This window comes from Eulemur rufifrons, chromosome 7 (genome assembly GCF_041146395.1).
Source record: "Eulemur rufifrons isolate Redbay chromosome 7, OSU_ERuf_1, whole genome shotgun sequence".
NCBI lineage: Eukaryota > Metazoa > Chordata > Mammalia > Primates > Lemuridae > Eulemur > Eulemur rufifrons.
In genome coordinates, this window is record NC_090989.1 from 284,305,365 (window position 1) to 284,329,591 (window position 24,227).

The window sequence follows — 24,227 nt, forward strand, 5'->3', positions numbered from 1 at the left end:
GTACAGATTTTTAGAACCCTGGGGCCTGGAGAGGGCCTGCTTCCACACCCCAGTGCTCGGGGGGCTTCTTAGGAGGTGGGCTTCACGGGTCCGTCTCAGTGGCTGGCTCGGGTGGGCTCGTCTCAGCTTGCATGGTCAGGGAGGGACACGCCGAGGGGACCTATGAGTGGACGGGGCCCTGGCTGCAGTCCTGGCTCCCCGAGCCCCGTGCGGGGGGGCCCTCGAGGGTGAGGGGCCTGGGTCCTCCTGGCCATGGACTCCAGCTGTGAGGGACCCTGCCTGTGTCCTCTCCTGGAAATGGCAGTGACCGTGTCCCTCCCACGTGGGGTGTGGTGACGGTTTGGTGCAGGGCAACAGGGACGGAGCTTATTGGAACTGATGCCACAGCCACTGTCAGACCTCGGGGGTGGACTGTGGTGGTGGGCAGGAGGGCGGGGTGGTCTAGGAGGTAGGACCCGCCGCGGGGAGCCGGGGGCCGGCTGCGTCCTGCCGTGCCTGGGAGGGGCGCGTGGGGTGGGCTCCTGCGCGTTGCAGGGCTGCCTTCCTGCGAGTGTGTGTGCTGCCCCCGGCGTGGGCACTAATCGAATTCCGCGCGGTCGTCTGGGAGTGATTGCAGGTGCTTCCTGGTTTGAATTTCATAGGACCCCCGAGGACATGAACTCAGAAAATGAGGCATTGATCTTGCTTTTATTGGTACATTAGATGCGTTGAGGTTTTGAAAGGGAAGACTTGGGTCGTTCTCTGCCTTTTTAAGGCCTTAGAGCGTCTGGAAAAAGCATTTGCTCTGCAGTCTCCAGAGAGTCGCTCAGAAGAACAAAGCCGCGGTGGCAGCAAGGTCCCGCTGAGCGTGGGCCCCGCGGGAGCCGGCACTGGGCCTGGGCCCGGCGGCCACGGCACGGGCTGCAGCCCCCTCCACTTGTGTGTAATTCGGGGTACAGAACGTGCCCATGTGGGCAGAAGTGCCCAATGCAAGCTGACTGCACCTTTTTCCCAGCAAGAGGATTTTAAATTTCTTGGTCAACGTGATTTTGTAAGGTTTTAGGGGTAGATGAAACAGTCAAACGTTCACTTAAATATTTAATTTGCTAATTTATTCACGTCTTTAAAAGCACATTATATGGCGTGTTACTGTAGAATTGCTCACTCCCACCCACAATCTGCGAAAGGCATTTGTCCACACCTCCCGTGGCCCTCTCGCCAGGGTCTCCACGTCCCCAGCCGCGTGGACGCTGCTGTGGGTTTGCGCCGCTCCGGGCCTCCCTCTCCCTGGCGGGTGCTGCCGCCCAGTACGTCTTCGAAGGCTGCTTTTCAGCGACGCCCACACTTGTGGGGTCACCAGGGACAGGAGGGGCCCGTGCCAAACCCAGTCACTCTACTTTCAAACCCAAGTCCATCGAGTGACCCAGTGCCGGCTGCAGCCGTGGCAGCCGCGGCCCTGAGCGTTCCTCCAGCTTCCGCAGGGACTCGGGCGCGGAGTCCGGCGGCTCCGGCCGTTACAGGCAGCTTTTGCCGGGGTGCGGAAAGCCGATCTCCTCGCTCTCGTTTCGAGTAATAGCTTTATCGAGTTATCAGTCACATACCACAGAGTTCACCCTTGTAAAGTGTGCAGTTTGTGGTTTTTACATGAGCACAAGGCTGTGCACCCTCTGCTGTTTTCAGCACGTTTTCCTCACCCGCAAAGGAAGCCCACGCCGGTGAGCGCGCTCTCGCCCTCGGCCCGCTGTCCCAGCCCCCGCAGCCACCGGCACTGTCTGTCTCTCTGGATTTGCCTGCTCTGCTTACTCTGTAAATGGAGTCAGACGCACCTGTCTGGCTTGTGTGTGGCCGGTTCCACCTGGTGTGTTGGGCAGGTGCGAGGGCTTCGTGCCTTTTGGTTTTTTTTTTTTTTTTTTAGACAGAGTCTCTGTCGCCTGGGCTGGAGTGCAACAGTGTGATCACAGCTCTCTGCACCTCTAACTCCTGGACTCAAGGGATCCTCCTGCCTCAGCCTCCCAAATAACTGGGACCATAGGCATGTGCCATCATGCCCGGCTGAATTTTTCTATTTTTAGTGAGATGGGGGTCTCATCTTGCTCTGGCTGGTCTCAAACTCCTGGCCTCAAGCGATCCTCCTGCCTCGGCCTCCCAGAGCACTGGGATTACAGGCGTGGGCCACCACGCCCGGCCTCTTTCATTTTTAAGGCTGAATAGCATTCCATCGTGTGGATCCACCACAGTTCGTTTATCCACCCATCTGTTGATGGACATTGGAGTTCCTTGCTTTGATTTTTATTTGTTTGCCAAAGTAATTACGTTTGCACATGGCAAAAGAAAACCAAGTCACACACAGTCTTGCAGTAAGCAGTGGTCTCCTATCCCCCACCCCCCGCCAGGCCACCTCCTGGGGCTGCACTTTGGACTGTGCTTTGTGCCTCTCCCCAGGTCATCTTGGGAGCCCCCAGTGGTCTGCACGTGGCCTCGGCTGACTCCGAGCCTGTGTGTGTTGCCTGCCAGGGAAGGTGGCGCCTGCCTGCACCTCCACCGTGTGCCGGTGTTCTCACTCTCCGCGGCCACCCTCGTGCTGGCGCCGAGCAGAGCCCTCTTCCTTGCAGCCCTTGTCACCACACCATCTCTGGACGGCCGTGAGGCTGATGGCGCGGGCTCTCTGTTCCCACCGCACTGACCTTTGCCTGGGCGGGCGCGGGTGGAGGGTGCTGCAGAGTCCTGGGCTCAGACGTGCCGGTCGCTGCAGGCCCTGTGGGGGCGGGGAGCCAAGCCGGGGGCAGGACTTACTTCCCTGGAGGTCCAGGGTGGGCAGCCGGGGCTGGAGCCTCCTGGGGTGGGCTGCGTCTAGGGAGTGGCCCGTAGCCTTCGTAGGTTCTTCGAGGTGTTCATGGTCCCCTTGTGGTTAAGAATCTGCCTGGAGTGGCAGGGGAGGTTCTGGCCGCTGCCTCCTCCTCCTGGCTCCTCTCTCCCTGCTGGGCTGCTTCCTGGGAGCCCGTGAACTGCTCTGGGCTCGTCTGCCTCACCCATCACCCTGGGCACAGGGAATTGTCCTTCAGGCCTCCCTACACAGAGGGAGACTCCCCGGGCATCATGCCCTGGGAAGACCCTCCATGGACTGGCGGATTTTCCCAGCAGCTGCCTTGTACAGAGTTGCCCGGGAGTCCAGGGGCCCTGGGGGCCTCTCTGCTGGGTTCAGGGCACCGTGGTTTCCATGGCCGGGGTGTTCTTCTGGTGCCTTGTGGGGCGCACCCAGCACCCTCTCCGCGTCAGCCTTCGTTGTCAGAGCTCAGGGGCCCTCTGAGTCCGCCTGGTTGTGGCTGCTGCATCCCATCTCGTCTGGGCCCGGCTGCTCTGTCCTCTGCCGGGAGAGGGGAGACCCCTGCACATCTATGGCCCCGGGTGTGCTCACACCGGCCTTAAGCTCTAACAGCTGCCGCTCCTGGGGGTGGGGGACGGTGGTCACGGTGGGGAATCGGGTGAGGGGACCTGCAGGCCTCTGCCCGCCCAGCTTCACGGAGTTCTGAAGGGCCGTGGAGCCCAGGTGTCTGTGGGGCGTCACCCCAGGCTTAGAAGTAGACGCCCCTGGGTCTCCGAGGTACGGCCTCCCTGGCCTGCAGTTTCTGAGCCGGTGCCAGTAACAGCCCGAGTCCGAGCGCAGCCTGGTGCAACCTTGGGGGACTGAGCAGGCGCCTCACTGCAGCCCTGCGGCACCAGCAGAACCGCGTTCTTCCTGGTGAGGGGGGAGGTGTTCCTGGGAGCTGCAGCACTCCCTGCGGGTCACCTTGAAGTCTCTTTGTCTGATGTCATCGGGTTGTAATTCTGGGGGTAGGTTTCGGAGCCCCCCTTAGACGAGGTCACCAAAGAGCTTGGGCATGATCTGCATGGGCAGGAACTGCTTATTCCTGTCTTCTCCTCCTGGATTTACTTTCAAATCAAACACTCGCCTCCAGTGGTTTTTCCCACAGCTGGGGAGGGGGTGCCCCTTGGCCCTCCCCGGTCATCCCCGTCCCAGCCTCTCTGGGGCAGCTTCTCTGCTTCTCTTGAAGGGGAGAGCTGTGCCCAGGGGCTCAGAGACTGCGGCCTGTCCCCTGCTGGGCTGCCCCGGGAGGTGGTGCCATCGTCCCCTGTTACAGGCAGAGACTCCTAGAGCCTGGGTCCTTGTGCAGAGCTCGGCACCCCGTGCACCTGCCAGGCTGGCCAGGTCCTTGCCGCCCACACTCTGGCCGCCTCCCCAGTCCCTGGGGGGTCACTGTCCCACACCCCAGCGCTGCGGCCTTCTGGATCCTGTGCAGTTACCTCTACTCCATTTCCCCAGCCAGGATGGTCCTTCCACTGCAGAGATGATAGTCGTGGGGTCCTTGCAGGAGAGGCCCTTCGGGTCATGCGTCATTCATGGGAAATACTAATATTCCAGCCTGGAATTCCTTCTCGGCGGAGGCTGCGGAATCTCCACCCTTGTAGCAATATTAGCAATCGAAACATTAATAAAACACCACCACCTCAGGAAAGCCTGATTAGGTTTAGCGGGGGACAGGGAAGAAAGAAAAAACATTTTTTTCTAGATGAATCATCTTATAAGCAAATAGCCATGCCTTGGGGAGTTTCCTGGTATTTGAGGACGCGCTCGGCCGTTGTGGGGGCAGGTGCTGATGTACCTGCTGGCTCAGTGGGTCTGCGCAGGCCCAGCCCGGGAGCGGGGGGCCTGCACCTCCACCCGCCCCCTCGGGAAGTGTGTGCCCCGCCGCACACCGGACCCGGCGCTCTGCTTCCTGGAGCGTCCCTCCGTCTTCCAGCTGCGGTTGGGGACGGTCTCAGGGTGGCACTGGGGAGAGGAGGGAACGAGCAAGCGCAGACCACCGTGAGGCCCGGCCGCCTTCATCCCCTTTAACCCCCGGCCCCTCTCGGGAGGTGCCAGGCCGCAGTCAGGACAGCCCAGGGGCAACGCCGAGTGGTCACTCCACCTGCACGGCCTGTCCTAGCCTCGGCCCCTCGGCCCCTCCACGGCCTCCCCTCCGCAGGGGCTGCTGTCACCATTCGCATTTCCTGGACAAGGAGCGGAGGCCAAGACTTGGGAGGCGGGTACTTGCCTGGGGTCGCAGCATCCGGCCCCCGCCTGTGGTTTCCTGTGCGCGCCCTCGGGCAAGGCTCCGCCTCCCCGGGCCTCGGTTTCCCACATAGAGGGCAGAGGAGGAGGTGACGGCTGAGACCCCTTTTGGCTCAGAGTCTAGGGCCTTCCATGTCCTGCCCCGGGCTGCCCCGACCTCAGCAGAGAGCATGGGGGGGGGGTGGGCGCAGTGTCCCCTGGGACTGGAGGCCCCTGTGTCCGTCCGTGTCGGGGCACCTGGCAGGGAGACGCCCCGCTGGTGTTTCATCCCTGTGCTGGTCGTGCCGCCGCCTCCTGCGTGATGTGCTGTCCTGCCAGCGCTCAGCATCCTGTCACTGGGGAAAGTGTCACTGTTGTTTCTGCAGAGGGGGTCAGATTGTGTGTGTGTGCAGTTGATGCTGCTGCCGGCAGCCTCGCTGGGTCTGGAAACCAAACGCGAAGTGTCTTGAAGCCGGCCGGTGACGGTCCCCTTCGGAACAAATCGCCAGCTCAGGCGATGATGCTAACTGGGCAGAATCCAGGCTTTGTTCAGCCCTGGCCTCCTTCGGGGGGTGCCAGTCTCATCCCGCCCGGGTGAGGCGGGGTCTCACAGACGGCAGAGCCCGTCCTTTGTGGTGGCCCCTTTCCCTCACTTATGTCCTCAAGGTACCTGCAGGCTGTGGGGTGCGTCGGGGTCCCTCCCTGTCCCAAGCTGAGCGTTGTGTGGGGACGTCCCCCTGTTGCAGACGCAGGGACCCCTCGAGTTAGGAGGGACGGATCCAGGGAGAGAGGCAGGGCTGGGGGGCAGGGTGGAGCTGGTTAGGGTGTCCCTGGGAAGCAGGGGCATTACGGGGCCAGGCCTGTTGCGGGGTAGGGGTGGGGCCTCCGGGGAAGGCTGAATCCTTGTCCCCTGCAGTCGTGATGCCGGCCAGAGTCCCCCCAACCTCCCCGGTCTCTCAGCTGTTGCCTACGCAGGAGCCTGCCTCTGCCGCAGGGCCCAGGGTCCCTTGGGTCACTGTTGGGTGTCCTCGTCCTGGAGTGTTGCGGTGTCTGTCTGCCCTGGAAGGCTGAACCCCCACACGTGGCTCTTCACTCTGCGCTGTGTCCCCTGGCTGCCGTGCACAGCACCTCACCCAGGTGCCACAAAACCAGAGGGACTTGTTCTGGCTTCTCCTGGGGGCCAGAATTCTAAAGTCAAGGTGTTGGTGGGGACACGCCCCCTCCAGAGACCCTAGGGGAAGGTCCCTTCTGCCCTTTCCAGTGTCCTTGGCTTGTGGCTGTGTCACACCGACCTCTGCCTTCACACGCCTCTCCGCCTGCGTATTCCCTGCTCTCGTTTGGGAACAGCAGTCGCCCCGGATCAGGGGCCGGCTTCAGTCCTGTGTGACCGCGTCATAACCCGCTACATCTGCAACCACCCTGGGTCCGAACAAAGCTGCATTCTGAGGTCCAGGAAGGACGTGAGTTTTGGGGGCCGCTCTCCAGCCCAGCACAGATGTCAGCTGGCAGTGGCGGCAGACTCGGGCAGGGCCACCCTCCGGGGCGGTGACGACGAAGCAGATGGTGTCTGTGCCCTTGGGGAGCCGCGCGCTTCGTTCCCTTCACTGCGCGGCTCACGGTCTGGACTGACGTGCGCTTTTCCTTGTTTTTGTTTGTTGACAGTCTGTGTCCCGCCCTGGAACCCCCGCGAGCCCGACAGGGACGGGCTGGGCCTGTCTGCCCAGGTGCACCCCCAGCCTAGCCTGGGCCGTGCCACCTCCGTGACCAGGGGTGACTTCCTCTCCCCTCCCTTGTTTCATGCCCCGTATCTCTGGTGATGTGTTCCAAATGGCAGGAGCTCTTTGGAAAGTCAGTTGAGCGTGGGTCGAAAGCTTGACACCCTCCTCTGTAACCCCGAACACTCTCCTCTGGGCACCTGCCACGCAGGGGGTGTGACGTTTGACTGTGTTGCAGGTGCCCTGCCGGGGAGCAGGGCCTTCTGGCACTTTGTGGGTTCGCGGCAAATACTTGCCGCAAGCCTGACCTGCCTTCTCCGTCATGTGCCGTGACGCCAGCCTGGGTCACCGGACGCTTCCACCGCCACGGTCTGCCCAGAATTAGTCTGAAGGATGGATTGCTTTTGATAGGACATTAAATAATTAACTCCTGTCTGGGATGGAATTATAGAACATTAAATTATACATTTTGGCATCAGACAGATGCACTCGAGAACCCCTTGGTGTCCCCGGCAACTTCCAGGCCACTGTCAGGGGCTCTGGGACCTCGGCGATTGCTGGGGGGCGGGGGAGGGGGCAGCCCACCCTGGCCCTTGGACCTTTCTCTGTGCCCGAACCCTCCCCCTTCCCTGTGTGTCTGGCTGTGGGCTGGGGAGGGCGGGGCACGATGTTTGGGGGGCCAAGGCCCTGCCGGCCCCTCATCTCTGCCCACTGCCTCTGCTGAGCCTCCAGGGAGAACTGGAAGTAGAAGTTTGGAGCCCTCAGAAGGCTGGGTTGTCTTGGGGTCCAGCAGAGCCTGGTCCTGGCTCCCGTGTGTGCTCGTGTGTGTCACGGTAGCAGCACAGCGCAGTGTGATGCCGTGTTGCCTGGAGTCACAGGTGAGCCGGGCGGGTCCTTTCTGGCCATTCCTGTAGGCGAGCGCCTGTCTCACTGGGAGCAGCCTTGCAGGACAACCCCAGACACATTTAGAAGGTCCTTGTCCCCGGTCTGCGCCTTGCCTGCTGCTGGCAGACAGAGTGGGGCCGGTGGGAAGGCCGCGTCTGGCTGTGTGCTGGAGCCTGGCATCTTGCAGGTGGTTTTTATGGGGACGGGATCTCCCTGCCCCAGGGAAACACCGGAGGCCACACCATGGGGTGGGGGCGTCCAATGGCCCGGGTTCAGGTCCTGGCCCAGACACTCCGGGCCCTGTGCCTGGCCAGGCCTCTCACCTGCCCGGCCACCCTGGGGGGTGGGCTGGGCCACGGCCCTCTGCTCTGGCTGCCGGACCTGCCCCTGCAAGGAGCGGGGCTGCTGTGGCTTCCCCGGGACCCCCTGACGCCTGGGCCCCTGGACCCCACCTGCCCTAGTCCAGTCCACAGCCAGCGTCCTGGGGGCCGACAGGTGGAGGCTGAGCTGCTGCCCACCCGAGGAGCGGCCCCTCTTTAAGTAGCGGGTGCGTTTTAGAGCAGTTTTAGGTTTACAGCAGGACTGAGAAGGTCGTGCAGAGAGTTCCCACGTCCTCACCCACCTCCCGTCATCCACGCGGCCGGCACGTCAGTCTGGTGCTCGGCTGTGACCAAGGAGCCAGCCAGGCACATTGTGGTGACACTCCTGCTGTCCACTGACGGCCGCACTGGGCCCAGCCCCCTCAATGCCCCTCCCCCACGTCACATTCCCTGGGCACGGCTCGCTGGACTCCTGCTGGTGACACTGGCAGTCCCCACCCTTTTACTTTTATTTAAGGGATTTCCACTGGGCAAGGTGGCCCCGGCGCTCTGTGAGGTGACTGGTCAGAGCCAGGCCAGTCTGGTGTAGGAATTCCCTGCGGCTGCTCTCGGGCCGCTGTCCTCCCTGTCCCAGCTTTTCCATCCGAGTGTCCTCGAGCCCGGCTGACGGATCCCGCACGCGCCGCCCCGTCCTTGTGGTTCAGCTCCGTCCCGGCTCAGTGGCCGCCCCGCCGTCCCCACGCTGCCTGCAGGCTCCTTCCTCCGCGCCGGGCACGCAGAGCTCCTTGGATGCCCCTGTGCCTGGTGCCAGGGCTGACCTGGGGCTGCTGGCGAGGGCGGGTGGGCACGGGGCTGGGGGGTCTAGCCGGGCATGTGGGTCTTTCCCCGGCCGGTTCCCCCAGGCAGGGTCCCTCTGCTTTCTCCTCCATTTCGGGACGGCTCAGTCTTACCCGTAATGTCGTCTCCCTTGTGGCCTCAGGGAATCTATTCTGGGAAATACGCCTTTTTGCACCCTGCCCTCAGGTAGGGAAAAATCCATGAAGTGAAACTGTTGCGGGAAGTCCCTGACGGGCGGATTAAGCAGTGATCAAGGTGAAGCCGTTGACTCGGAGCAGGTCTGGGTGGCAGCGCTGGGTGGCAGCGCTGCGTCGTGGCTGGTCTCCGTCTGTTCCCACAGACCCGGTGCGCAGGGAGGAGAGAGCTTTGGGCTTTGGCCCTGCCGAGGGCTCGCGTTGCACAGATGGGACTCGCAGGCTGCGAGCGGTGGGATGCTCGGACCGGCGCTGCGCCAGGTGGGGGAGCGGGTTCTTCTCGGCGCGTCTGAGCTGGTGGTGCTGTTTGTCCCGGTGCCTGCGGCTTGTTGCTCAGATTGTCGTTGACAGAGGACTCAGATGTGCACTCGCCTGCCCTGTGGCTCCGTGTGTCAGGTGCCAAAGACCATGGCAGTGCCCTGGGGCCACCTGCCAAGCCTCTGACACACACCAGCCTGTCACCCAGCTCACGGCCGCCCCTTGCCACTCAGCCTGGCGTCCCAGGTGGGGGCACCTCCCCCAGGGGCCCGTCCTGTCGTGCCCTCGGGTAGGCACTGCTGGTGCTTCTGTGCCGCCGGGTGCACCACGGTTTACCCCGTGGCAGTGATCACATGCCGCTGGGTCCGAGGGGCTCCCGGGTCGCCTCTGGCCTCTTATCCCGAGCACAGGGCTTGGTCCGTAGTAGCTGCTCCATGAAAGCTTGTCCCACACCTGAGTGAGGAAGCAGGAGACCCTCTGCGGGGTGTCACGCCCTCGTTGCAGGTGAGGGCCTGGGGCGCAGAGAGCTTCAGGCCGTGCTGAGACCCCATGACAGTCTACAGCTGAGACAGAGTCCAGAGCCAGGTTTAGCGACACCAAGCCTGGCACTCTGTCCCCTCTGGGGACACAGGGCACCCTGAGATGGGGGTGACACTGAGCTCAGGCCGTGGGAGAGACCTGGGGCAGAGCCCCCAACCCCCCCCCCCAACTCCCCACTCCAGGGAGTCAGAGGCTGAATCCTTGGTCTCTAGAGCGTGCCGTCCGTCTCTGGGGCAGGCATCTCCCAAGGTGCGGAGTCCTGGGAATTTTGCTGAGCCTGGCGGTGGGGGGTCAGGGATGGCCTCCAAGGTTAACCTCTGTCCGGTGTCAGACGTCAGTGGGGGACATACTGGCAGCAGAAGTGGGGGCCACGATGCTGAAACCACACACTGCCTGTCACTGCCCTCAACCGTGTGGATGTGGGTGGCCCCATTTTACAGACGAGCAAACAGAGACCCCAACATGCCCACCGTGGGCCCATCGGCTGGGGTTGGTGAGCACCTGTATCTGTCAGACTCCAAATAATCTCTCTTAACGCTCCATCCTGTCAGATCCTTCCGGAAACACCCACCCACGCTCGAGCAGGCTCAGATTTGCAGTTTGCACTAATTTACATGGTGCACTGGACGCCTTCCTCACGCAGGCCTGTGTCCGCCGTGGTGCTGGTGCCCACCTGGCCCGGCCAAGCTCCCCCTCGCAGGGTGTCACCAGAGGTGCCAGGAGCATCATGAGACGCGAGTGCGTGGCCAGTGCCGAGCACAGCCCCAGGTCCTGCCCGTGTCCTCCGCCGACAGCCGCCAGCTCAGAAGAAAGCATGCAGGGGCTCAGGCACCAGGTGCCCCTCCAGCCCTCCCAGGTGCTCCGGCGGGCTGGGGGTCAGGAGGGGTGCCGCTGGTGTGGCGGGGGAGACTCTGCCTCGGAGCGCTGGGCTGTGCTTGCACTTAATGCCCCGTTACTGACTCATCGCTTCAGAGATAAGCGTGTGTGTTAGAAAATTATTGCCGTGATGTAAGAGATACAGTTTTTGTTCCCCTTCTGTTAAAATGGCCGTTAGTCAGGGAGGCCAGTGAAGCAGCTCTGAAACCCGCCAGCCCCTCCAGATGGCTGCCCTCCCCTCCCCTAGGAGCAGGCCAGGCGCGGATCGATGGTGGGGCCTGGGGTGTGGAGCTCGTGGGCCAGAGGTGCTGAGAGAGGGGTTCTGGGGCTAGGCTCAGGTGGGAGGCTGAGCCAGTTCCTTCTGGATACTTCTCCTTAAAGGGCACAGGGCACTCACTGCTCCTGTGCAGCATCAGACTATCCAGATGATGTGTGCAGGTGACCACTCTGACCCTCAGTTTCCTCATCTGACGAGAGGCACAGTAGCACTGACCTCCTTGGGTGGTTGAGGATTCAGGGAGGCCATCAGGGCTCAGGCTCATCATGTCACCCAGAGCTCCTGGTGGTGTGGTGCTCTGAGCACCACTTATAGGCAGTGACTCAAGTGGGCTTGTCAGGTTGACAGGGTATCAACAGAAGACAAACTCTGTAAAATAATTTTAAGGAAGTTTATTCTGAGCTAAATTTGAGGACTGTGGCCCAGAGCCGTGCCTAAGAAGCCTGGAGCAAGTGGACTCACTGTGGCTGGTGGTTTGGTTTTATACATTTCAGGGAGGCAGGGGTTACAGGCAAAGTCATAAATCAATACATGAAAGGTGCACATTGATTTGGCTGGAAAAGGTGGGCCATCTCAAACAGGGGCTTACAAGTCGTAGGCGGATTTAGGGATTCTCTAGTTGACAATTGGCTGAAAGAGTAAGGCTTTGTCCGAAGACCAGGAGTCAGCGGAAAGGAATGTGCGAGTTAAGATACGGGTCTTCTGTCTTTCATGTGATGCTGTACCTGACTCAGGTCGGGAAGTAACCACATCAGAAAAACCTGTTCACTGAGATTTTATCATTTGTAGGCATGACTCACCACGCAGGCAAAGAAAAAGATCAGAGTTCATCCTCCGAGGGACGGCTGTGAGTGTCAGGGGTGTGGGTCCCCCTGGCCTGGCATCACCGCCGAGTGGGAATGTCAATTAACTGCTCAGGAAGAGACGCGGCGGACCCTGCTGCAGGACAGAGGTCCTCACGACACGAGGGCATCCTGGCGCCAGAGGAGGGTGGCAGAACAGGGGTCCAGCAGGCCTGGCAAGGGGTCTCCGAGAAGCAGAAATGGGCAGGCGGTGGCCCGGGTGAGCACGGGCACCGCCAAGCTCACCTTTCCCCAGGGTGGCCGAGCACAGAGCCTTGGTGACTTGCTCAAGGCTGCACCAAGGGATTAAGCTCAGCCAGGCCCAGGTGCCACCCCGGCGTCCCTGCCCTCCCTGCCTTGGCTGGTCACTGAGTCCAGTCCCGGTGGTCTTCCTCCCTCAGCGCCCCTCCTTCAGGGCGGCCCAGCTCTCCCGCGTCTGGCAACAGGACAAGGACGTGTGTCTCCCACCCCTGCGTCCAGTCCACAAACGCTGTGTGCTCTTAACGGCTGTGGGTGTGTCCACTCCGGCCCACTCTGTGGCTCGTGCCTGGGTCCACCTGCTGTCCTCTCGTGCCTGGCCTGGTCAGAGGGTCCTCAGGGCTCTGCCCTTCCAAGGTCCTGCCTGCGTCTCTCAAGCACCCACCCACCCCGATGCTCCTGCCGCCCCGGGAGGGCAGCTCCTGGGCCCAGCGGCCGATAGGCCTCTGCTCTCCTCCCTCCCGTGTGGCCACCCAGGACGACTCCCGGTGTCTCTCTTGGGCCTCTGTCCAGACCTGTGCGTGCCCTCCCCCAGCCTGGAACGTTCTCTTGGCCTTGGCCTGGGCTGAGCCTCCCTGACCTGGTGAGCGGACCCCATCCCTGTTGCCCTCGCACCCACGCCGCCCCTTCAGCGGGTGGGGGGTGGGCAGCCCTGCACGGGACCATCGCAAGTGAGAGGGAAGCGCCGGTCCCCCATATGGCGCCTGTCGGGGGTCTCCAGAGAAACAGATTTATGGCGAGGGATTGGCTCACGCGATCACGGAGGCTGGGAAGTCTCATGGTTTGCCATGTGCAGGCTGTTGCCTCGCTGGTGGTGCGGTTCCCGTCCAGACCCCGGGGCGAGTCTGAAGGCCTGGGAACCACAGCACCGGGGGCCGAGGGCGGAGCGAGCACATCGGCCCCCTCCTGCCTGTCTGTTCTGTTGGGCCCTGGCGGGCTGGGGGGACCCCTATGCTGCGGGGGGGAGGGGGTGTCTGCTTTACACAGCTCCTAGCTCACATGCCGCACACCGCCCCCTCCAGAAACACCTCACAGACACGCCCAGGAACACCATCTTCAGCTATGTGGGCAGCCCGTGGCCCCGTCAAGGTGACACATGAAGCTAACTGTCACCAATGTCCACCTGTTTTATGGTCTTGGACTAGGTGGGGTCTGCGAGGGCAGGGCCCACGTGTGTTTCCCGTGGGGTGGTCCCCGCGCAGAGCCGTGGCGAGCTGAGCTTTCGCAAGGAGGACGCGCAGGGCCGGCCCCACTCTGCCATCGGCCTTCTGCGTGGGCCGGCGCCTCGCAGGGGCTGCCCGGCTGTTTCCTCACGGCAGGGCCCGGCCTCCTGCAGGGCCCCCGCCAGGCGCCACTCGGACTGTCTGGGACGCAGGATTCTGGGCTGAGCGTCTGGTGTCCCTGGAGCCCCAGGTGCGTGTGCAGACCCCGCCCCTCTGCCTGGCGAGCCCTTGCGGCAGGCAGGTGAGGGGACAGCCCGGGGGCCGTGAAATGCAGGTGGATCCAGGAAGCTCCCAGGCCAGGGTCTGCCCGGGAGGAGCCGTATCAGGCCTGCTGTCGCCCAGGCGGGAGCGCAGCGGTGCCACCGTAGCTCACCGCAGCCTTGAGCTCCTGGGCTCCAGCAATAGCCGGCGCCACCACCCCCGGCTGCTTTTAAAATCTTTTTTGTAGAGATGGGTCTTGCTATGTTGCCCAGACTGGTCTCAAACTCCTGGGCTCAAGCGATCCTCCCACCTTAGCCCCCCTGAGTGCTGGGGTTCCGGGTGTGAGCCACCGCGTCCGGCCCGTAATGTTTTCATGGTGGCCGTTCGTGGTCCCACCGCTGTTCTTCCTGGGCCTGCTTCCCCGCCCCACCCCCGCTAGCCGTGGGGCCTTGGACAAGACACACCCGTTTTGGGACCTGCCCTCCCCGTTCGTAAAGTGAGGGCTCTGGATGTGTCTGTGGGGGCCGCAGCGCAGTGCCTGGGCCCAGAGCAGCGAGGGGCGGGGGTGGCTGGCAGAGGCAGTGGCCCTGGAGCTGGTGCACCTGGGAGGCGCACCTGGGAGGCGCACTGACTGACTGAGGACACGTTCGTCCCCTGCGGGAACAGAGCCATCCAGGGGGAATGCGGAAGCCGCCTTAGAAAAGGTTGTGGGCAGACAGACCCAGGTTCCAGTCCTGGTACTGCCTCTGGTAGCTGTGTCCCTGGCCAGGGGGTCACCTGTCGGTCCTCAGCTTCCTCACCTGGACAGTGGGGGTGGCGGTCCCTACCCCACAGGATTGGGGGGAAACGCATGGGTGCTGAGCCGGGAGGTGAGCAACGTGCCAGGCAGAGGCTGGGGGCGTGGGGACGGGCCAGGGGTCCCCCTTGGGAAGCCGCCAGTGTAGACGCCTGCATTCCAACCCTCGGCTCGCCGTCTGCTGCTGGGAAGAGGGAGGGGCCCAGGGGGAAGCGCAGAGTCCGGGTCTTGTGGGGAGGGCAGGACACCGTGGAGCGTGGTGGGGTCAAGGCTGGAACACGCCCTCCGCCCTGCACTGCCCTTCCTGGAATTCCGCGTTGGCGTCGAGCCCAGGGCAGGCTGCCAGGTGCTTCCTTAGGGATCCTTGTGCCTTTGAGGCAGTGACTCGCGCACCGGGCAGCCGACCTGGGTCTCGGTCTGTGGCCCTGCGGCTGGTCAAGGCGGGACTGTGCTGCCTCCTGCCGTGGGACCTGCCTCTGTCCCCCAGGACCTGGGGCTCGGTGCCCCCCCTTTAGCCGCAGCTGCGAGAGGCCTGGGAGGGGCGGGGCGTGTCGGGAGTGGGGGAGCAGCGTCTGCAGATGGTGAGTGGCCCGGCCGGCCCACCCAGCCAGCCCCACAAAGCCACCGTCGCGCCTGGGTGGGTTACTGGCCTGGCAGACGCTCTGTGCCTGGAGGCTGCAGTTTGCCCGTCAGCCTCAGTCCAGGGTGGACGGGCCCTTCCTGGCCAGGGCGGGCAGAGCCGGGCTCTGCAGGCAGAAGGGCCGGCCTTGGTTCTCCCTGGGCCTCAGTTACCCCTCTGTAAAACAGGGAGAGCCACGTGTCTTCTGGGGTTTAAGGCAGCTGTCCCCAACCCCCGGCCTGCTGACCGGTACTGGGCCACGCCTGTTAGGGCCCAGGCCGCAGCGCTCCTCGGCCCCCCACCCCGTCCGTGGAAAACTGTCTTGCATGAAACTGGTCCCTGGTGCCCAGGTTGGGGACGGCTGTTTAAGGGAATGAAATGAAAGGAACCTGGTAGGGCTTTGGCAGGCAGGAGGCCTAGACGGACGTCAGCTGTCATCGTCGGTGAGCCCTGTCGGGAGAGAGCCTGGGGCGTCAGACGGGAGCCCCGTTCCAGACGGGCTCTGCCTGGAAGTTGCTGGGTGGCCTTGGCAAATCACCACGTCTTCCTAGCTGGGTTTTCGGTTTCTCATCGCTAAATTGAAGAATTTGGACCAGATGGTGGCGAAGCTCCTTCGCTGACGGATCCCAGAGTTCCTGTCAGGGACAGCCACCACCCAGCGCCTCGCTCGTCCCTCCCGGCCCGTGAGTCGCTGAGCACCCTCTCTGGTGTTAGGCGCTGGGGACAGTGGGCGGTCCATGCACAGAGGACCCTGTGGCCACCAGGTCACGCGGCGTTCTCCGACGGGCACATGTGCCAGGTCTTATAGCGGAGGTTGCTGGGGCGTCGTGTAGAGAGAGCCGCAGGGGCTGCCTCTGGCTTCGGCAGGGGGGAGCCCTGTGACCGGCACCTGCTCGCTGTGCAGTGTTCCCTCCAGGGGCATGTCCTGTCCAGGCCCCCGTGGTCTCGGGAGGGGGGCTCCGTTGGGACCGACTTTCACAGGTGAGGAAACGGACGCTCCAGAGGCTGAGAGCTTGCCCCGCTGGAAGAGGTGCACCTGTGTGACCCAGAGGGACTCGCCTATTGTCACTTTCCCATTGCCACACCCTGCCACCACCCTGTGGCGTGTACCAAAACAAGCAGCACCCGGCATCCTCCCTGCCGTCTCCACGGCAGAGGTGGCAGCGTGTCTTTGAAGCAGAGCAGTGCCGTTGCCTGCGCTGGCGGGTTCTGCCTGAGCTGTGTCCTCGCTCCTGCCATGGGTCTGATTAAACGGGGGTCACTTCCCAGTGGGGATTTGACTGCTTTTCTTGGAGATTCTTCTTGTACTGTTGAAGGTCCGGAGATTTCTGGTAAATACTGTGGGTTGAGTGAGCATGCCCCCGCCCCCAACACGTAGATTCCTGTTTACATGAAGTAACACACATTTAAAAACTATTACCAGACTGGGAAGCCAGAAAGGGCAATCCTCAGTTGTCAGGAACCAAGAGGGACATCAAAACCAGAAGCAGGCGCCAAGGCCCGCGTCCCCGTGATTTCTGCAGCCTGGGCTGCGGCAGCGTGTGGCGGTTGGAGAGCTGGGACTAAGGCCCACGTAGGAAGCTGTGCCAGGCAGGAGGGGCGCCATGCAGTGGGGATTAGGGCGGCTGCACCCCGGCCCTGGCACAGAGGCAGCTGACCACCCCGGGCTGGGCAGGGAAACCACAGGTCTCGTGGGATCCCACGCTGCACTGATGCTCTGCCCAGGGTGGGTCTGAGAGCTGCAGGGAAACCCGCAGAGCCTCCGGCCGTGCCTCTCGGAGCCCGTGGGACCCCCCACCTGTGGAAAGCAGCTCCTGCTAAAGGTGAACTTACAGCATAGGACTGTGTATGTATGTGTTTCTGCATGATACATGTATGTTTGTGTACCTACACATGTTTACCTGGGTAGCTGTCTGGTGCTCCAAAAGAAACAAATCAGCATGAGTGAGGGGTCAGCAGTTGCAACAGATGAGAGAATCTCTACCCTAGAAAAGAAGGAATAGAATGCAAAGGGAAAGAACAGGAAATAGGACCAAATAAACAGGACAAAAAGAATAGGCAGATTGTGAAACAAGAACTAAATAGAAATTCTCAAAACGAAAGTTGTAGTTGTTGAGATGAAAAAACTCAGAATGTGGATTAAACAGTGGTCTGGGCTGAGCTGAAGAGAGAATTAGTGAATTAGAAGAGGGAACCGAGGACATCACTGAGCAACAGCACAGAGGGACGAAGACCTGGGAGATGTGAAACAGAGGTCCAGACGAAGGAGATAGAATGAGAAGGTCAGTGGGGGGAGACCCTACGGGACTAGCTAGACATTCGGGGTCTTCACGAAAGGCTGTGCAAGATCGGGCGAGGCCTCCTAAGAGGAGTCTGTTACACACATTTCCATTTTCTCCCCAGCCCTGTCTTGAGTTTTTACTGTGAGTGTCAAGTTGACAATACATGGGGGGAGTAGCGTCTCTGTTCTCAGCTGCGACATCTGTTGTGATAAGCAAAGGTGCTCAAATCTTGCTGCAGAGGATCCCCTGAGCTTGGCTTTCCCCAGGGCCTGGGGGAGGATCCCCTGAGCTTGGCTTTCCCCAGGGCCTGGGGGAGGATCCCCTGAGCTTGGCTTTCCCCAGGGCCTGGGGGAGGATCCCCTGAGCTTGGCTTTCCCCAGGGCCTGGGAGAGGATCCCCTGAGCTTGGCTTTCCCCAGGGCCTGGGGGAGGATCCCCTGAGCTTGGCTTTCCCCAGGGTCTGGGAGAGGATCCCCTGAGCTTGGCTTTCCCCAGGGCCTGGGGGAGGATCCCCTGAGCTTGGCTTTCCCCAGGGCCTGGGGGAGGATCCCCTGAGCTTGGCTTTCCCCAGGGCCTGGGGGAGGATCCCCTGAGCTTGGCTTTCCCCAGGGTCTGGGAGAGGATCCCCTGAGCTTGGCTTTCCCCAGGGCCTGGGGGAGGATCCCCTGAGCTTGGCTTTCCCCAGGGCCTGGGGGAGGATCCCCTGAGCTTGGCTTTCCCCAGGGCCTGGGGGAGGATCCCCTGAGCTTGGCTTTCCCCAGGGCCTGGGGGAGGATCCCCTGAGCTTGGCTTTCCCCAGGGCCTGGGAGAGGATCCCCTGAGCTTGGCTTTCCCCAGGGCCTGGGCTTCGAGTCAGAGGGTCACTGAGGCTTTTATAATTTTCTACTGAACCTGAGACTTGGGGCTCTGTGTTTACGTTGCTGTGGTCTAAAGGTTTCTTAGGCAGGAGTTACAGCTGGACAGGTGGACCGTTGGGACCTGCTCCCACCCTGACCCGGTCTGTGGCGTTACCCGTCTGACCCAGTTCCCCGGGGACGGGGGTGCCCTGTGTGGGTTGCACGTCTCAGCCACGTGGGACCTAACGGTAAATGCAGATTCCTGGGTCCTGGAGGCTCTGGGTGGGGCCTGGGGCTGCCTCCTAGAGCTCTTCTGTGGGTGGTGGAAGCTGGTGGCTGCTGGCGTCTGGGGACCTGAGGTCAGAGCAGGAGGGCTGGGTTGGGGCGGGGCCTGGATTGTCTTCCAGGACCCAGACCCACCCGCCCGCGTCCTCTGGGCCGTCCGGTCCCCTCCGAGCTCCTACCACCTGGGCAGCCGGTGTGTGCGAGGCCGGGGCAGACATCGGTGAGTGGCACAGAGCCGCAGAGTCAGGGGTCAGCCACACCGGCGGCCCCCACAGGCTGGTCCTCTTGGGCACGTCTTCCTCCTTGTCATGCCCCCAGCACACGCGTGTTCCCTCTGCCTGGGGTGAGCTCTGCGGCCTGGTGGTAACTGGGCCAGGACGGTGTCTGTCAGGGAGGGCGGAAAGGAGGGGGGTGGGGTGTGTCTTCATTCGACTGTCAACCGGCCCAGAGAAGAGATAATAAAAGTTGGGAAAATGTCACCCGTTGACATTTACTTTCTCAGAAGAGCCGGCTGGGGCTGTGGGCCGGGAGGCTTTTGATCATGGCTGAGAGTGCTGCCCCTGAGGACACCCAGCTCTCTGTCCTGGGCGTGGGGCAGGCCACAGCCAGAGGGGCCTGGGGGAGCGCCGTGGGGCGTCCCTCCCCCGCAGGCAGGCGGGTCCCCCTCCTAACCTTTCAGGCCGGCAGCGGGGTCACGTGGGGCCGCCTCCACCCCAGGTCTGACCCCATGGCCGTCTCAGGGGTTCCGTGTCTGCTCCCAGCAGCCCCCGCCCTGGGCCACTGGAGCGGGGTCCCCTGTGGTGGGTTCCCAAGCTTCCCCCTCCCCACGTAGACGCCAGCCAGGAAGCACGAAGCGTAGCTGGCCACGTCTAACCCCGTCGGCACTAGGAGCCCATGAGAGCCCTTCGCAGACCGCTGGTGACGCCTCTGTCCTGGGCAGGGCCTGCGAGCTCCGAGCGAGGGCTGCTGTGGCCACAGCAGCTGTAGAAGCGAGTCTGTGAACCGGGAGGCCCGTGTCCTGGCCACGGCTGGCTCGCTTTGTCACCTTGCCAGGGCTGCGTCCTGAGCTCCACCCGGCCGGCACAGGCCTTTGCACCGACTTCAGGTCTGCAGAGGGTGTCATCTCCTCTGTCAACGCTGGCCGAGTCCTGGTGCCTCCTTGGGACGCTGAGAGACAGAGCCCACATCCACACCTGGGGAGGAGGCGTGGCCAGATGATTAGCCGGGTCTGGGGCGGGGGCGGGGCTGGTGGGCCCTAGAGTTGCCAAACCCCTCAAGTTCTGACATTTCTAGCACCTGTTGCATGACAATAAGGATGTACAGCAATATTTCTGTAATTTTTGTTCCCCCTAAATGTTCCTGTTGATGCTGTGGGATGAATCCCGAGCACCTTCCTGCCGCCTGGTGTGTTCGGCTCTCCTGGGTCGGCCACCTCCCCCGCTCCGTTTCCTGTATTCCCCGGTGGAGCCTCGCGCCCCGTCCCCGCTGCCTTGCTGCCTGACCTGGAGGTCCATGGAGTAGCTGTGGGCGGGTGCACCCTGCGAGTCTGGGGAGGGCGGGGGTGAGGGGGCAGAGGAAGAATCAGTGGCCACACTCCTTGTGGAAGGTTTCAGAACCCTCGTTTTGACGAGACCTCCTGGGGAGACACCGCAACAGTCCTGTCTGCCGGTCTCCACCGGGAGCTCTTTGCTGTCCTTCCTGACCCCTCCAGGGGGCCGGGCATCCGTTTAAATGTCCTACAGAGAGGCTTGGAGGGGGCAAGCACTGCACTTGGACGTCTGCATCTGCGTGGTGCCCAGCTGCTGTGCGACTTTGGGCAAGTCACTTGACCTCTCTGGGCTTTCATTTCCCCGTCTCTGAAATGAGTTGGCATCTCATGTGAACATGAGCTGTTATTAATTGTATGGTAACTTCCAGAAGAGCAGTTTGGGACGAGCCCTTTGTAAGTGTGACCTCAGTTTAGACTTGCGGCAGACCCTCCCCCGGTGGGAGCGCAGTCCAGGGGTCGGTAATGGCTGGCCCCAGGAGGCAGCAGCCCGGCCACCTGAGCTGGGACCCGCCCCTCCCCGAGGCAGCGCACTGGGAGTGTAACAAACCTCAGCAAATACGAGTGCATCAAAATGACAGATTCTGCACAACAAATACAGACTAGGTGTCCAGCCTTAGAAATTGTCAAACACCATGTTTCTTACCAAGACGAGATGTGTGTGGTTAACAGTTCTCAGTGTTTACGAAACACTTTATTCCAGCTGCACGGTCACTTCCCTGTTTCTTATGAAATTACAGGAGTGTCTTTCCTGTCTCCCCAGGTCATCTCTGCGGTGTCCAGACTGTCCCTGCACAGCATCGCGCAGAACAAAGGGATCAGGTGAGCTCTCCGGCCGTGCTTCCAAGGGCGGGTCGGTTACTCTCCGTGGACACCGGGCTGCCTCGTCGCAGACACCGGAGTTCACTGCGCGTTCACCGTGGATTTCCAGCGTGTGGTCGTGTCGCCTGTCGTGGTGGCTGGAAGGGTGGGGGTGCCCCGGCTCACTCCAGGGAAATCTTGCAAGTGTATTACTGACGACTGCAAAATCTCTTTCGGTTGAAGTAATAAGATCAGCAAATTAACCCTTTCACAGACTGTTGCCGACCTAACTTCCCCCTCCACACGCACCTGTGGGTGCTGCATATGGTGGGGGGCAGGGCCCAGGGCGCCTGGCATGCTTGGGGGCTGCGGGGCACCTGGAGAAACCAGCCCCGAGGAGGTTCCCCGCGCGGTTTGACTTTGCTTATGTTGCCGAGTTCAGTCTCAGAGAATCCCCGAGCCCTGCGGTGTGGCCTCCCGTCTCCGACACATGGAGGGGAAAGGGGACGGCAGCCCCACACAAGGACGGTCACTGCAGATTCTGACCCATGGATGGAGGTCAGGGAGACCAGGTTCCAGACTGGGTGGGGATGAGCCTGTGCCCTTCCCTGACGTGTCTGGAAGGCTCCCGGGGGACAGGGCCACTGTGTGTGGACAAGAGGCCTGGGGTGACACAGGGAGTCAGTGGAGTAGACGGGGCCACGTCTGGGCACAGTGGCATCGTGAGGGTACTCCAGCTGTGGGCTGGGCCTTCAGCAGATGTCCTCCCTGGGGCACCGGGCATGCCCGTAGGCTGGGGGTCCCAGGGCGACGGTGCCAGCTTTGGGACAGCACAGGCTGCCCCTTGGTGGGGGCTGTTTGCTGAGGGTCAGAGAGTCACCGGCAGGTGTCAGCGTTGGAGACCCCACTGGGAGCTCTGTTGCTGGTGGGCTCTCAGAGGACACAGAAATACCTTTGAATTGAGGTTTTTGGGTTTTTTATAAATGTGAGACATAGGATAGACTGTTTTAGAATTAAGTATTAAGCACGTGCCATAGAATATGTCTAACACATTTAGGGCATAAAGGGTAAGTCAGGAGGTGAGTGCTGACCAGAACACAGCCAAGCCGCGGAGGCCCTGGCAGCCCTGCCCCGCTGCGCGGGCTGCTTCCAGCTGTTCTGGGCTCTGCAGCCGGCTCCGCTTAGAAAAGTCTAACAAAAAGGGTGTGTCATTTCCGGATCCAAAGACAGTGCGATCGTCCGTTCTTCTTCCCAGCGGCCGTGACAACACTGTGTGCTCTGTGGTCGCACTTCCCCGCCTGTTTATAACATGTTCTTAGCCAGGAATGAAATTAGTGCAACAAAAATAAGTCATTTTATTTGCTCTTGCACAAAATACTGGACTTTGATCTCTTCTCCAAATCCACTGAACATTCTTCCCAAACCAGAGAGGAGGCCTGATGTGCAGAGCCGGAGTCTGATGAGTCACCCGGCCTGGCTGGGCACTGGCGTGGCCGTGCCGGGGAGCGTCCGTGGCTGTGTCCCTTCCCTGCAGCCTGAACACGGCCCCCGGTCCCAGCTGTGCTGTGTTCCGGGCCCTCCCGAGGCTGACACCCCCTCCGCAGGCTCCGAGGACCTGTTTCCCTGGGGCTGACGGTGGTGATGGGACCCTGTTGGTGGCTTAGAGGGTGGTGAGGATCGTGGAGGGGGCTGGTCCCACGTCTGTCCCGGGTGAGTGTCCTGCTGTGAATAGTATGGAGGCCCCTTGAGCCTGGGGTGGCACCCTCCCTCCTGGCCACCCGGTGTTCCCCCATGTCCCCTGGCCCTCCTACCCCGTGGCCTGAGTGGGCACTGCAGGGGCTCTGGGAGCTGCTCCTCTCAGGACGGGCAGGAGCAGGCAGTCGGCCTCCCGCTGGGCCCCGAGGCCGGCAGGTGTGAGTGGACACCTTCCCTCTCTGGGCTGGGAACTGCCCAGGTGGCGTGTGGGCATAGCAGCCCCCTGGTGGGGAATGGAGACCCCAGCTCCACGGGAGGCATCAGGAGGTTGGGCTGCAGCGTTGGTGAGACCCGGTGTCCTGGGTAGCGAGGACCTGTGCCAGAGTCATCCTTCTGAAGGCCCACTGTGCTCTGGCACGACGGGGATGGCACAGGCTCCTTGGGGTTCACTGGGATGAGGCGTATACGTCCCTCGGCCCAGAGAAGGGCTCACCAAATAGTTCTAATGACGGTGAAAGGTGTGTTCCGAGCACTGCCATTCACCGGGCCTCAGGGATGCAGAAGACGCGTTCTGCCGGTGGCTGCAGCTTGTTACAGCGAGAGGACACAGAGTCAGCAGCTTACAGAAGCACCTGGGGGGCCCCAGTGTCCCCCCGTAGAGTCTCCTGGAGACCCCTTAACTGAGATGAGCCAGTGGTGTGTGACGGGCACGGAGAGCTGCCAGCCGGGAACCCCACCCAGCCTGGCGTACGAGGGCTTCACTGGTGCTCAGTTGCATCGGTGAGGGGCGTCTGCTCCCCGACCGTGGTGGCTCAGTGTCCGGCCCCTCCGAGGTCACAGTTCCCACGTGGCCCCAGCCCGTGATCAGCAGAGCCCCGTGTGGCCAAGGTCCCAGGTGTACAAAGGCCCTGTCGTCAGAGTGTCTCACCAGGCAGGACACGCCAAGGGCTAGGCTGGAGGTCGCCTGCAGCTGGGAGAGCCAGTCCTTTCTGTGGACACGCAGTGGCTGAGCACCCCAAGTCTGCCACGCCGCCCCCTCCCTACACAGGTGACAGGACAGGACGGGGAAGTGAGAGACCAGGGGAGGTGTTTGCGGGCGGAGGGGAGGTGGGGCCTCCTGGGCGTGGAGCAGGGCGTGGCCTCGGCCTCTACCTGCCCCGTCCTCACCCCGAGGCCCCGTCTTCCCTCCTCCCCTCTGCCCCTCGTCTGAGCCCCGCCCAGAGCTGCTCCCGTCTCTTCCCTCCACGGCCGCTGGTGGCCGAGGGCTCCGTCATCACGCGCTCACCTGTGAGCTCTGGGGACAGGTGACCTTCCCAGGCCCTTGTTTGGCCCACGGGTCTGAACCACCCCCTGCCCTCCGCATGGGCTGAGATTTTCACGGGGTGCTGAGCATTGTGGGGCGAACACCGGCACTTCACAGGACACTAAGCTCTTCGCCGATCACATTTCATAGTGTTATTAATTAGCAAAAGCTCTTAGTTTGGCCAAAACCTTTCTGTTCTGAAAACCCGCGAACCAAGCCTGCAGTCCCGAGGAATCCCCCTGCCTTTCGTGGCTGAACAGGAGCCCAGTGTGCTCCTTTACAAAATCATTTTTACAACCTTGCGCTTAGCATAATAAGCTGATTTTCCATAAAAGCCCTAATTGTGCTGCTGGGGGGCTGAGGAATAGGAGACTTAATCCAAGAGCCCACCCTGGTGCCGGCAGTATGGGGGGGTTGTGGGGCAGGGAGGGCTCCATGGCAGGGCACCAGGGAGGTATGCGGGGAGCTGGGTCCCTGCTGGGGCCACAGCTTGCCCTCTGGGCCAGGGGTGTCCTGATTCAGGGTCCTCACAGCTCTGCACGGCTGGGAGGGAGGAGGCGGTGGAGGGTAG

At 62.1% G+C, this 24,227-nt stretch overlaps 1 protein-coding gene across 3 annotated transcripts in view; it reads left to right on the plus strand.

Moving 5' to 3' along the window:
• VAV2 (vav guanine nucleotide exchange factor 2) overlaps positions 1-24,227 on the plus strand; it is a 150,471-nt gene that overhangs the window by 60,135 nt on the left and 66,109 nt on the right. For all 3 annotated transcript variants that reach the window (XM_069477064.1, XM_069477063.1, XM_069477065.1), the window contains exon 3: positions 20,621-20,679. In XM_069477064.1, the coding sequence (XP_069333165.1) occupies positions 20,621-20,679 (59 nt within the window). The remainder of the gene's footprint in view (positions 1-20,620; positions 20,680-24,227) is intronic.